Source organism: Primulina eburnea, chromosome 3 (assembly GCF_022965805.1).
Source record: "Primulina eburnea isolate SZY01 chromosome 3, ASM2296580v1, whole genome shotgun sequence".
NCBI lineage: Eukaryota > Viridiplantae > Streptophyta > Magnoliopsida > Lamiales > Gesneriaceae > Primulina > Primulina eburnea.
This window is the reverse complement of record NC_133103.1, coordinates 1958145-1972002: the sequence shown is the minus strand read 5'-3', so window position 1 is coordinate 1972002 and position 13858 is coordinate 1958145. Positions and strand designations below refer to the sequence as shown.

General features: G+C 35.4%; 2 protein-coding genes across 3 annotated transcripts; both read right to left on the bottom strand.

The window, feature by feature from the left end:
- Positions 1-3926: 3926 nt before the first annotated feature.
- On the bottom strand, positions 3927-5611 carry LOC140828621 (cation/H(+) antiporter 15-like). The gene is made up of 3 exons (XM_073191558.1): positions 5151-5611; positions 4085-4864; positions 3927-3965 (listed from the first exon to the last, which is right to left on the bottom strand). The coding sequence occupies exons 1-3, from the start codon at positions 5376-5378 to the stop codon at positions 3927-3929; spliced, it is 1047 nt and encodes a 348-aa protein (XP_073047659.1). The 5' UTR covers positions 5379-5611.
- A 1449-nt stretch (positions 5612-7060) lies between these two features.
- On the bottom strand, positions 7061-12812 carry LOC140825219 (probable trehalose-phosphate phosphatase F). Of its 2 annotated transcripts, none has more exons than XM_073186861.1 (12): positions 12625-12812; positions 9296-9807; positions 9056-9196; positions 8901-8972; positions 8663-8788; positions 8511-8567; positions 8327-8428; positions 8139-8216; positions 7887-7956; positions 7743-7813; positions 7549-7641; positions 7061-7335 (listed from the first exon to the last, which is right to left on the bottom strand). In XM_073186861.1, exons 2-12 carry the CDS (start codon positions 9560-9562, stop codon positions 7279-7281), a joined length of 1134 nt encoding a protein of 377 aa, XP_073042962.1. In that variant the 5' UTR covers positions 9563-9807; positions 12625-12812; the 3' UTR covers positions 7061-7278. The 2 variants fall into 2 exon arrangements, with proteins under 2 accessions (XP_073042962.1, XP_073042963.1); XM_073186862.1 differs by having other exon boundaries at positions 9296-9800; positions 12625-12807.
- Positions 12813-13858: the final 1046 nt, after the last annotated feature.

Sequence of the window (13858 nt, the reverse complement as noted above, 5' to 3'; positions counted from 1 at the left end):
TGGTTCGATCTATGATGGGATTCACTGAATTGCCTACAATGTTTTGGGGTTTTGCGCTTGAAACTGCGGCAATGTTGTTGAATAATGTCCATACTAAAGCAGTGGATAAAACACCATATGAGATATGGATGGGGAAACCTCCCAAGTATTCTTACTTGAGAATATGGGGATGTCCTGCTTATGTGAAGCAGACAGTGGGAGACAAATTGGATAGTAGATCCACTTTGTGCTACTTTGTAGGATATCCAAAGAATTCTATTGGATATTATTTTTATCATCCTAATGAAGCAAAAGTGTTTGTTTCAAGAAATGCCACCTTTTTGGAAAGGGAGTTTCTATTAGATAGAAAAGGCAAGATGATAGAACTTGAAGAAATTCAAGATACTCCCTCAACTTTAGAAGTTGAACCTAATCCCCTAGAACCAGTAGTTGAAGTACAAGCTCCTAGAAAGTCTGATAGAGTTATTAGACCACCTGCCAGATATACACTTCTTCATGAACAAGGCCATGATGAGCCTTGTGTTGGATGCGATCCAATGAATTTCAAAGAAGCAATATCTGATACTGATTCAACTAAATGGCTTGAAGCCATGCAGTCAGAAATGGACTCTATGTATTCAAACCAAGTCTGGACATTAGTGGATCCACCTGAGGGAATCGTTCCCATAGGATGCAAATGGATCTACAAAAGAAAGCTTGGGGCGGATGAGAAGGTACTGACCTTCAAAGCAAGACTGGTTGCAAAAGGTTATACTCAAAGGCAAGGAATTGACTATGAGGAAACTTTTTCACCAGTAGCTATGTTTAAGTCCATTAGAATACTACTAGCCATAGCAGCATGGTATGACTATGAGATATGGCAAATGGATGTAAAGACTGCATTCCTCAATGGAGACATCAAAGAAGAAATTTATATGTCTCAACCTGAGGGATACACATCAGTAGGAAGTGAGCATAAGGTATGCAAACTTCAGAGATCAATATATGGTCTCAAGCAGGCATCGAGGAGTTGGAACCTCAGATTTGACAGCACTATCAAAGAGTTTGGTTTTGCTAAAAATCCTGAGGAACCATGTGTGTACAAGAAAGTTAGTGGGAGTGCAGTGACATTCCTGGTACTTTATGTTGATGATATCCTGCTCATTGGGAATGATATAGGATTACTGCAATCAACTAAAGTATGGTTAGCCAGTAAATTCTCCATGAAGGACATGGGTGAAGCATCCTATGTATTAGGAATACAAATCTATAGAGATAGATCAAAAAGGATGTTGGGGCTCACCCAAGCCACATATATCGATACCATTATAAAACGATTCTCTATGGAAGAGTCCAAGAGAGGATACTTACCAATGTGTCATGGTATTACTCTATCTAAAGCTATGTGTCCCAAAACTGATGAAGAGATAGAGATGATGACACGAATTCCATATGCGTCAGCCATTGGTAGTATCATGTATGGTATGATATCGACACGTCCTGACATTGCTTATGCTTTGAGTGTTACAAGCAGATATCAGGCGAACCCTGGTCCAATGCATTGGAAGGCCGTGAAAGATATTCTTAAGTACTTGAGAAGGACTAAGAACTTGTTCATGGTCTATGGGGGTGGAGAATTAAAATTGGAAGGCTATACTGATTCTAGCTTCCAATGTGATGTAGATGATTCGAAATCGACCTCTGGTTTTGTATTCATGCTTAATGGTGCGGCTGTCTCTTGGAAAAGTTCCAAGCAAGACACCGTTGCGGATTCCACCACTGAAGCTGAGTACATTGCTGCATCTGCTGCAGCGAAAGAGGCAGTTTGGATGAGGAATTTTGTCCAAGAGTTGGGCGTTATTCCTAATGGAGTTGATCCAGTCCCGGTGTACTGCGACAACACTGGTGCCGTTGCGCAAGCAAAGCAACCAAGGTCTCATCAGCGGTCCAAACATGTACTGAGGAAATTCCACATCATCCGGGAGATTGTGGGAAGGGGAGACATATCAGTCGAAAGAGTCCCCTCTGCAGATAACGTTGCTGATCCACTTACGAAGCCCTTGCCAGGTCCATTGTTTGAGAAGCATCGCGAAACAATGGGATTAAAGTTAATGGGTAGTTGGCTCTAGGGCAAGTGAGAGATTGTTAGAGTAGATGCCCTACAAGTCAACTGTTGACTAGGGATTTTATTGACTCAAGTGTAATAAACAATCTTTATTTTAATATAATTCATTATTTCATAGTTTGTTAATTCTTTATCTGTATACCCATGTTATCTAACATAGATAAAGACCTTGATCATACTTTAATACAAATGAATCGTAATTCGATGTTGAAACTCGTTTGTAAATACTGTATGATCTAAATTCGTTCCTAGTCGATTCAGCCGCCTAAAACATGGATAAAGGTCGCTTGAGCTTGAGACTAGCATCTGTGATGTTGTGTACTGCGTTTCTTGGTAAGGGCATGGAGATGTCCAAACATGCAGATGGGTAGTCATATGATGATTATACCGAACAACCCTCCCTCGGACTTTCCAAGTGGTTATCATTCATCGAGAGGATAAGTCCGTGGTTATGATTGTACACCATTAGTCCTTACGACCCGGGACAACACTGAGGCTCTATATGCTAGGGCTGTGCTTTGACTCGTTTACCGGCTCCAGGAGAGTCATCAGGTGGCGAGGTTGGGTACAGTTGCGACACATATAGGAGCCAGTGTATTGTAGTCGGGGATTCACCGCTCACCTACGGGTGTGGATATCCTATGTGATCTAATGAAATAATAGTGCATGGAATCTCTGGCCAGAGTACGAGATGTACGTTGGAGAAGGAGTTCTCCAAATAGTACACGCGATGCCACTATTATAGTTATCACATAGTTATCGAATTAATTTGCAACCCTCGATGAACCAATGGTTGCAGATTCGATCGGGATATATGAGATGAAGGGACCGTACTGTACGTTAAATCATAATCGACTGGTTCTTGCAGGCACTATCAGTGATACCTAGGGGATCATGGGGCGATGCTACTAGACGCTCTTACCATGATCCGATGGGTGCTATCAGAAATGAGTTCTGACATTCTTGATCAAGGTGTTGATAGAAAAAATGGGGCTAACTAGGGTAAGCCCGAATAAAGGATTCTGGCCTGAATCACAAAGAGTTGTGAACCCACGGCTAGCTGTATCCCTGAACCATTGAGGGTCACACAAGTACTGGATTGTTTGTTCCCGTTGAGAGAATAAATTCAAAAGTTGAATTTATATTATATAGTAAATTCAAGGAGTTGAATTTATGATAATTAAATTTTGAGAGAATAAATTCAAAGAGTTAAATTTATAAAATTTGAGAATTTAATTTATTAAACTCAAATGTTGGGTTTATTAAATATTAAATTTTGGAGGTGATGTAAATTCAAGTAGTTGAATTCATAATTTAAATAATAAATTCAAATGTTGAATTTATAATGTATTTAATTTATTAAGCTCAAAAGTTGAGTTGATAATTAATAAATTAAATGTGGTGTGTATTATGTTTAATGGGCTTGTAGGAGTACAAGTCCAACATAATAAATAATTAAAGTTTTAATGGGCTTTAATTAAATTAATTAAACTAGTTGGACTAGCCCAATTAATTAAATCAAGCCCATTAATGTTAATTATGTAATTAGGGTTTAATTTATTATAAATAACACATTTAACCATCTAAACCCTAGCCACCCACCAAAACTTACGTGAGCTTCCACCAATTTTGAAAAGAAAAATTCGGCCACCTTGATTTAGGGTTAGGGTTTGAGCCGTCTCTCCATTATTTCTCTCCTACGTAAAATCTCTTCTACTTTTCTAGTGCAAATTAGAAGAGGATCAAGCAATCTAGTCGTGGACTTGATAGGAGGATCAAACAAGGAGATTATTGAAGAAAGTTCGTAGGGATTCATCAAGAGCTAGATCTGTTTATATCGGATCAGTTGGAGCCAATTGATCTATTCACAAAGGTATAAATTTCTAACACCCTATGAATGTTTTGATAAATCATACGAGCGCCTAAAGCAATATTATTTTGTTTTTCAAAATAAAATAAAAATTTTAAATCTTCCGCTGCGTTTGGGCGTGTAGAAAACCGGATCCAACAGCCCCGAGACGAAGTCTTCAAGTTTTCTATGAGGGTTACACCAAGAGGTCCATTGGGTACCACTGAGCCAAAAACAAAAGCTCCAAAAACAGAATGTGTTCCAATAGCATCTGTGATGAAGCCGGATATCATAACCCCGGTGAGTATGAGGCAGATGTAAAATTCACTGATGGATTCTCCTTCTGGGGTCCTTCGTATTAACCATGAAATGAGCGGACGTATCACATAAATACAGAAAACAACGAAGGCGACGCTTGACAGTATCACCCAAACTGAAGCCAAAGACATTGCCTCATTCTCAGCCATGGCAATGGCAAATGCTAAGAGAATCCATGCAAACATGTCATTGATCAGAGCCGCAGACATGGCTATTCTTCCAATGTCCGTGTTGAGAAGTTTAAGCTCTGCTAATATACGTGCAAGCACAGGGAAAGCAGTGACAGAAAGCGAAACTCCAAGGAAGAGCACGAAAGTGCCCATCTTTAGGATATGTGTGTCTGAATGCAGAATCGTAGCGAAAGAAAGCCCAACAAGAAACGGTAAAACCATGCCCGCAACTGCAATGAATAAAGCCTTTTTGCCACTCCGCCGAATCACAGCAATGTCCATTTCTACTCCAACAAGAAAAAGGAAATAGAGAAGGCCTACATTTGCCATAATTTCAAGAACCATCACACTCCTTAAAGGAAAAATCGTGTTTGCGAATCGGGTGTTTTGTCCTAGTAGAGATGGACCCAATATCACACCTCCCTGCGGCAGTTCGAAATACGACGAAATAATACTGTTAGAAATAGAAGATATCAAGTCCCCTAGTCCTTGTCTTACTATCTGCACTTTACTTCATATGTCAAATTATTCCTATCATATACGTTTCTTTTTTCACATTTCATTGTACTGTGGAACTCTTAGGAGTTCGTTACGCACATTGGCGCGCAATTATATCAGTCGATTTTCAATTCAACAAAAATAACCATTCACACCAATGAAATCGAGTAAACTTGAGGCAAATGACAAAAGATAAAATAGCTAGACTTACAAGAATCTCTGAAATGACACGAGGTTGGTGAAATGGTTTCAAGGCGAAAACAAGAATACGAGTTACAACTACGACTAGCGCCAACTGCAATATGAAGAGTGGCAAAGAATAATCCAAAGGGTTATCGCCTTGCCAAATCCCGTTGGTGGTTATCATGGTCGGAGCATAGCATACTATCGTATCCTCCGTTTTGTTGGCAGGGTTCACCACCGGATATTCCGACGACATTTTCTCAAATTCGCATTAAAAAAATGCACCCTCCTCCTCCACCTCCCCTTCTGGCCCGGCCTTATATGATATACATATAGGGATCTAACCTTGTATGAATATATATACGTGTGTTCGTCTCCGAAAACGAATACTTGCTAGATATTTATTTCACGTTAATGTATTGTCTGAACTAGTGCATCATCACTCTATGAAGATGAAGATTTTAGATTAATAGAAGAAGAGAAACAGAAACTGAAGGAACATCATTGAGCTGCATGCATGTTTTGGTGTTGACGTGGCTTGAAAAATGTTAAGTTCATTTGGGTGGTGGACCGATTAATGAGGGTACTATTTCTCGTGTGGTCAATATTTTTGTTGACAAAATTAATTTATAGGATTATGCTTCTAATTGCAATGTACCATAACGATTTTCAAGTTAATATTCGGCTAAAAATACGGCCACTTACGCTTGCAATTCGATGCGCTTTCAACATTTTTAATATTTGAGGAAAACGAATTTGATTTTTAACTCAGCTTTTTTTGTGCATAATAACCTTTAAAAAATAAATATACTTTGTTCATTTGTCATTTTCAAATGCTGTTATGAATTAAGTTAGCGATCATATTAGTCCAATGTATTTTTGCTGCAAATAGGGATAACAACGAGTTGAGTTCATTAAGATTCGAGAAGTAGATCTCACAAATCTTTATCAGTAGGATGAGTCAACCCTACTCGTAGTCACAATAAAAAGAAATAATTTTTTATGGATAACCCAAATAAGAGACATGTCTCACAAAATACGACCCGTGAGACCGTTTCACACAAGTTTTGCCAGATCCGAGACTACACATGCTAAAATTTTGAATAACTTATACCCGACCTGTCTAGTTAAATAGATCTGTCTAATAATTATAATTATATTATATTTTAAAATCTCCAATTTTTTTACTGATACATTCATAACAAATAAACAAAGGAGTTCAAGCCATGGCTCTTATTACAAAATAAACTCGATCAAATTTTCATTGAAATCTCCAATTTTTTATTGATGAATTTTTCACATTTGAATCTTTAACTATAAATAAACTAAAATAATGATTAAAAAATGTTAAAATTATATTTTATAAAAGTAAAATTAAAAATGTATTTCATTTGCATTGTTTTGGGCTTTACAAATATAAAAGCATATATATATATATATATATATAGAACTAAGTGTTTTTTTTATATATACTTTTTATTGGATTCATACCATATAAAAATCTATTTCCTCATCATGGCTTTGACTAAATTTAATAATTTGGCATGGCCCAAGCCCAATTCAATTATCCCGTTTTCCGCAAGCCGAAAGACCTGGACGGATGCTCGGAGGTTTCCGGACCACGCGGAGGTGTTGGGAGTATTTGAAAAATTTCTCGGATGAGTTTCTCGAAAAAAATCAAACCAATTTACGTGTTCTGATTCGGACATCCCTTTGGTTGGTTGGTTGTTTAAGAACCAAATTTATAATTATCCACCGAAGCCTGGATTTCGGGAAATTTTTTGCGAAAAGACAGACGCTCAAAGCTCAACGAAAGAGCAAGGCAGAGGCTAACCCACTCTGATTTCAAACGTACCACCGTATAAAATCATAGAACACTTTATTTGAGAAAGCAAATACAAACCATTAATGCAGAATTCTATAAACTTAAGGCATTGCTATCAAAAATACATAACTCATCCAAGAAAGCTTTTCACAGCAGCGAAAGAAAATTCCTTATAATTAACCAACAGTTTTAGAATGACAAATTAAAGAAACTACCAAAAGCCTAAAACACGTGACATGAGCATTAGTCACATAAATGGAAATAACTTCTAGACATACTAAAAGGTTAACATGTATCATAGGAAGATGGATCTACTGCTCCTCTTGAATTTCTATGCATCATCTTGTTGCGCCCTTGTTTTGACAAGGGATTCGAGGAAATATTGAACCTGCATGTAGTTCAGAGTGCTTGCCATCAAAATTTTGATCCATAATGACGCTCGGATATTAATTTTACGAGGGAACAAAGAGACAAATTTAGCATATTTCATGAGACAACATACTTCTTTGGTATGTGAGACTTGGACACAAGATCAGATGATTTTTTCGATTAACTAAACTTACGAGAATTGTTTAGTCAAGATGCTGATCTAAAATCTCACCTCTGAAGTGTCCCTCAGAGAGAAGAAAGCGTTGCTTTCTTTGGGGACAGCAGAAACAAGAACCCCGTATCCTCGATATTCCTTCCTCAGTACCTAAGAAGCCAATCACAGATTAAATTGGTCTCTTGAATCTGATCAATGTTAAACGTCAAAGATGGAATATCCTCAAAACCATTGTCTGTTTACGGAGTTACCTTGAAAGCATCTTCATCGGTTCTGTCATCTCCGATGTATATTGGAAGCACGTCTCTATGATTACTAAATCCTGTAAGAATTTTTTAAAGTAAATTTACAATCTTTATCAATTTTGTTATATCTCACTTTGAAGTGTTACCGACCTAACGATTTCAGAAGAAATTCGACTGCTTTTCCCTTATCCCACTCGATCACCGGACGAACCTCTAATACCTATCAAAGCAGAGAAGAAAAATAAAAATTAAAAAATGAAAATACAAAACTTGCTAAGAGAATTCTCTTTAGAAACAAAGAATCAGTGAAGGGGTGAAATCAAGGGAAGGGGGGCCAAGTTAACGAATTTTGTAGGTAAGATTTACATTTCAAATTTTTTAGAAGATTATGACATAAAATACCTTCCGTCCATGTGTTAGTTTTAATCGAGGATGTTCCTTCAAAACATCATGAACATACTGTGCAATTAGTGGCCAACTCTGCAAGGTCAAAAACACAAGACAAAACATTTTAATAAGAGACAAGTCTAACAATTCGCAGACTGATAAAATTCTATAACATTAAGAAAGTGGTTCAAACCAATGCTTACATTTTCATCTACGTTACGATAATGTACAGAGACACAAAATTTATGGTTCTCCACTTTTGAACCTTTAATGTCTTTAGTAATCTCAACAAGGGTAGTAAAAACCTGGAAATAGACAGGTGAAAAATGGTCGGAATATTGATATTTTTTAATATCACATTGTTAATCAGACAAAGCACAAACTTACCTCATTGATCATGGGTAAAAATTCACTAGCGGGCTGGAATAGATTTACCTCCTTGCCCTGTAGAACGTGTAAATCAAGATGTGTAGGTAGTCTGTCATAGAACGAGGGGAAAACGAGAAGTGAGTTGGGAGTGAGGGCTATCATATTCAAACCTCCATATCAACACCCTTGACACAGTTTAAATCGTCTCCAGACACTGTGTCTTTGGCTGGGAACATGATGTCCATGCCATGACTACCGGCATAGTAGAGTTCTGTAAGTCCTACTAATTCATAAACCTGAAAAAATATTTGAATTAGGGTCATTTCTTGAATCAATAGCTGCACTAGTATGAAACATATATAGGACTAAAAACTATTAACCGCTAGTACATAGTAATTTCTGAATAACCTTATCGCGGCTTCTTCCACTGATGATGGCTGTTGGAAAATGATTTCCGACATTTTTTACCGCAAGACGCATCTGAAAATAAGATTGTTTTAATTGATATAAGAAAATAAACAGAAATTCATTAAGATAACGTTTCAAAGCAGATAATTTCTTACTTCGGCGGACATAAAAGCTTGGTCAGGGTCGTCCACAATGGGGGAAAGAGTTCCATCGTAGTCCAAGAATACCACTAATTTCCTATTCCTAGCAACATCCATTATTAGTTGGAAGGAGTTGAGAGCCGATGGATATCTAATCTGCCAGAAGAAAAGGACGGGTTAAATTGCAACAATAAAATTTCCGAAACGATAAATAATCGCTACATAATTAAATTTTAGAAGAATAAGAAACAAAACCATCCAAGACAGATAAGCAATATCCGGTTCATCTGATAAACTGTTGAAATCCTTGACAGCCTTTTTGCGAGGAGGGGATGAAGCTATCATTGCATCGAGCCAGCCGTTGGATTGAACATCATCTAGCTTTCCAGGCTTTTTTCTTGCAACTGCAGAGATACTAGTCGAGAATGATGGCAAGAGACTGGAAGGGATCCCCAGCCTCGATTTGTTTACTGGTGTAGGATCCGCAAGAACAGGAGACGCTTTTGACGACTGCAAATCCATCAGATTTCTATATACTTCCAAATGGAGTTGGCACAAAATGAGTTCTGATTACTCTTTTATCCTATTGTTTTATCAATGAAAAACCACCTCTTCAATGTCTTTTTGTCACTGATGCAAGGCGAGTGGGAGGAGAAGTCCATATAGGAGTTAAAGCAACACCACGTTTAAACGAGGAAGACAGTCATTTTTCTTAAAGAACTTATACAAGATTGGTGTAACGTGGCTGGAACACCTTTTCCTGAAATCTGAACCGCTGCTACTTATCAGTGATATTTCCGAATAAAAATGAAACCAATTAACACAAAATTGACCGCAAAGCACAAGCAATCGAAATCACAAACAACATATAAAACTTGACGACGTACTATCATGCTAATTAAGATTCTCTTTTAGATCAATAAATTTTCAGATTCACACAAGTTGTGGAAAGTATTCAAGGCAGATGAACTTCCCCAAAAGAGCGTGTACATCACATTTCACCCTGAATCTATAAATTTAAACCATATCTTACTCGTTTCAAATCCGAAAGAACAAATGCGAACAATATATTTATAGAAAGAACCAAAAACCGTATATAGAATAGTAAAATGGATGATACATACAAGTGTCTCTGTCGAAAGCAAGCTAAAGTTAAGCCAAAGAGACTGAAAAAACAAAGAATTTGGAACGGAAAAGTAGTGAAATATATGCTAGCAGAAAATATTCTAAAAGTCTTGTGCTTGCTACTGATCGCTGCAAGCTCGTAATGCATTTTTGAGTTTTGCTAAGTCTCCCTTATTTTATAGACAAGAAAAGCATTTTATGAGATAATATGTTTACGTAACCTTAAGAAACAAAACAAAGTTTGCCGAGCCCGAAAGTAGTTTAAAGAAAATGTAAGAGCAAACTTCACACATGATACAAGAAATGCTTGCGTCAGTACCTCCTTGGTCACAAAAATGACGGAATAGGCTTGACTATAATACTGCTTACATTATGTCCTTGACAACTGACTTACATATCTATTTATTAATTTTGTATCAACGTTCAAAATTTTCTAACAAAAGAACAAAGGAAACGTAAGTGAAAGAAACTCTTATTTTCATGAGAGACCGATTCTTACCACAGTTTTTTAGTCTGATCATAATAATGATACAAAAATTGCCATTTTGCTTCTCAGAGTATTTAATATTTAAGAGGTGGAAGTTGGAACCTTCCAAAACATGTGATAACAAAGACACAATTTTAGGAAGAAAGTACATTTCAGATCTCTAAAATATATCTAGGATAAAGTAAGTTGAATTTTTTTAATAAAAATTCTCCAAGATAAGGGCTATCTCCTTTCATAAGACAACTAGACTATACAGATGTATGCCTTCACTTTCTCCTTAGACGGCATAATAGAAATCCCTTTGTCAATAACATGAATCATTTTAACCGTTTTCATCAATATGCATATCTTAAAAACTTGCATAAAATACCAAAAAAGGATAAAATTTTAATGTAACTCCGGCGATCTGTAAATCGACTTCCAGAATCTTAAATGACTTTGGCGGAGCAAATATCAAATCTAATATATGTGATTTAATTATCTAAATTTTTTTCCACAATATTTTATGATTATTTTGCAAAAATTATTTTCAACTTAAATCCGCATTCCTCGATACAATAATTATTTTATATCTAATTTTTGCAACGGTGGAAAACAATTCTAAAACAATACACTATATTGAAAAAAATTAAATAACTATATATATTTTATTTAAAACTTAAATAAGTATTCTATTGTGATATAACATGACATTTATAGTAAATATCTCCTTCTGGAGACATAGTCAAACGTGCTCCACGTTCTTGGTTTTTCCAAACATACCGGAAAAGTAATCAAATAAACCCCAATTTCCTTAAATAATGTATTTATGGAAAACATATTTCCCCTAAACTAATTTGAACCCCTTCCCATGTATGATTTTATGTTTCTATAAAAGCCAATGACCATGAAATAAAAAATTTCCATGACTATGCACAGTGATGGTTCTCACTCCTTTTTCCACATTCATATGTCAGAGAAAAATTTGCCTGAGGCTTAGTTATATCAAATACAAAATATACAATAACAATTCTTGAAACATCATCCAAAAAAAAAAGTTGAAAAACATTAAGAGCCTATCGCGAAACTTAGAACATATAGGAAAAACAAACAAAGAAAATTTAAATACAGCTAAAGTTTGATCAAATTCAATTCAGATTAATAAATAGCAAAAAATTAACGGTCAACGTCATATGCCACCCACCCCAGGCATAAAAAAGTATTAAGAAAGAAAGGAAGAAACCCAAATTAAACATGTTCCTTCAAGAAAATTCCAGGCAGATTGGACACATCGAAACAGCGATTTAAATCGCAAAGGGCGCAGAGAAATATATATTGGATGCCAAAGACAAACTGATCAAATAACTCGATTAATGAATCTTTTTTTCTCGTGGGGAACCACGGAAAAAGAGAATGAAAATGACACATAATCAAATATGTTTCCAATACCAAACCAAGAAAAACTGATTAAGACATCTAATCAGATAATTAACCGACAAAATATGTATAAGAACCAAACAGTGGCTCTTGAAAAGTAGCTTTTCAAGACCAGGTTTTCGATTCTGCAAATGATCCAATGGGCCCGGAGAACGCAGCCTCACGCAGAAAGGCAGTAAAATAATCGGCGAAACCAGATCGATTCAACCATTCTGGTGAAAACCCAGAAAAAAGAAGAAGCGAATTTGACCAATTTAAGATGCATGATTCAACATGAAACAAATCCAAACGGGACAAAAGCAGATCCCATTGGAACGTTTATCACATAGAGGACTCCATTTTTTTCTTTTCGTGAATGACTGATTCCAAGGAAACCCATGCCGAAACTGCATAAATAAAAGATTAAAAAAAACTCACACCCGAAAATACCCTGAAAAAATAACACAACAGCTTATTCTAAACCTAAAGAGACGCCAAAAATCGAAAGATTCCATCAGAAAAAGAAAGAAAAAAACCGAAAAATGAAGAAAAAGAGAGAAAGGAGAAAATGTTGTACCTGTGAAAGAAAAACAAGGGCTGGCTGGCCTTGGAGAAACCCTAGAAACTGTAAAGAAAAATTAATATTGCAACAGAAAACTGAAAAAGGAACGGAGAGGGAGAGAAGGGAAATATGAAAGGGGGAAAGGCGAAGAATTTATAGAATGGATGGCCGAGAAAAAAGACGTGCAAAACAAGGCAACACCTTCCTTCCGGTCCTTGAGTTGGGAAACAATTCAATAAACTATTCTTGATTTATAATTATTTCCCGTGATAACAATGTTTCCTTTATTTTTTATTATATAAAATATTTTACATTTACCCTTCCAAAAAAAATTATATTTATATTCCCACTACTTTTCCTACAATATAATATTCACCTTGCTAAAATTTTTAAAAATAACAAAAACTAACAGTACTATCGAGGGGCGTTTCAATTTCCAACCTTTCCAAAGTCATTTTTTCAAAATTTCTTTATTATGGATGTCTTAAAATATTATGGGAACTATACAACTTTATTTTATGAGTATGTCTTTTATTAGACAGTCTTACAAATCTTTATCTGTGAGACAGGTCAATCATACCGCTATTCACAATAAAAAATAATATTTTTAGCATAAAAAGTAATATTTTTCATGGATGATCCGAATAAGATATCAATCTCACAAAATACGACCCGTGAGATCGTCTCACACAAGTTTTTGTTTTATTTTATACTATAATTTTTTTAAAATAAAAATTACAATAAACTTTTAAATTTGTGACAAACATATAATTACTATATCTCATGTTTTTGTCCTTTCTATATATATAAAAAAAATTCCACTTTCTTTATCGTTGTCTATTTTTTGAATTTACAAAAATAAAGGATAAAATATGTTAAATTTATCATAATTAATAAAAATCATAAAATAGTTAATTAGATTGAAAATTCTACATACGTCCATAAATTACCAATGCTAATACATTTACTCATTGTTGGTTCAATTAGATAAATATATAATACATTCGTAACAGTAATAATATTGATATGCTCTCACCTATATTCTTTTACTTTGAATTTCGAGGGTGATAGTTTTTTATTTGAAAGGGAATTTTTTTTAAAAAAAACAAAATTTGTAAAATCTTAAATACCACTACAAATAGTTAATAAGATGTTAACTTTTTTAAGCTCTCGGATATTACGTTCTACTCCAATATAATTGCATCGTAAATAAGAACTGAAATAAAACTTTAATTTACGTAAAACAACA

What these genes read in the sequence shown, in the direction of transcription:
- LOC140828621 (XM_073191558.1), bottom strand. Translation starts at nt 5,378, where the DNA reads ATGTCGTCGGAATATCCGGTGGTGAACCCTGCCAACAAAACGGAGGAT. An exon ending in GTGTCATTTCAGAGATTCTT is followed by an intron (nt 4,865 to 5,150) that starts GTAAGTCTAGCT and finishes GAACTGCCGCAG; the next exon opens with GGAGGTGTGATATTGGGTCC. An exon ending in GGTTTTCTACACGCCCAAAC is followed by an intron (nt 3,966 to 4,084) that starts GCAGCGGAAGAT and finishes CTTTGTGAATAG; the next exon opens with ATCAATTGGCTCCAACTGAT.
- LOC140825219 (XM_073186861.1), bottom strand. Translation starts at nt 9,562, where the DNA reads ATGGATTTGCAGTCGTCAAAAGCGTCTCCTGTTCTTGCGGATCCTACA. An exon ending in TCAAGGGTGTTGATATGGAG is followed by an intron (nt 8,568 to 8,662) that starts GTTTGAATATGA and finishes CACGTTCTACAG; the next exon opens with GGCAAGGAGGTAAATCTATT. An exon ending in ATCGTAACGTAGATGAAAAT is followed by an intron (nt 8,217 to 8,326) that starts GTAAGCATTGGT and finishes TTGACCTTGCAG; the next exon opens with AGTTGGCCACTAATTGCACA.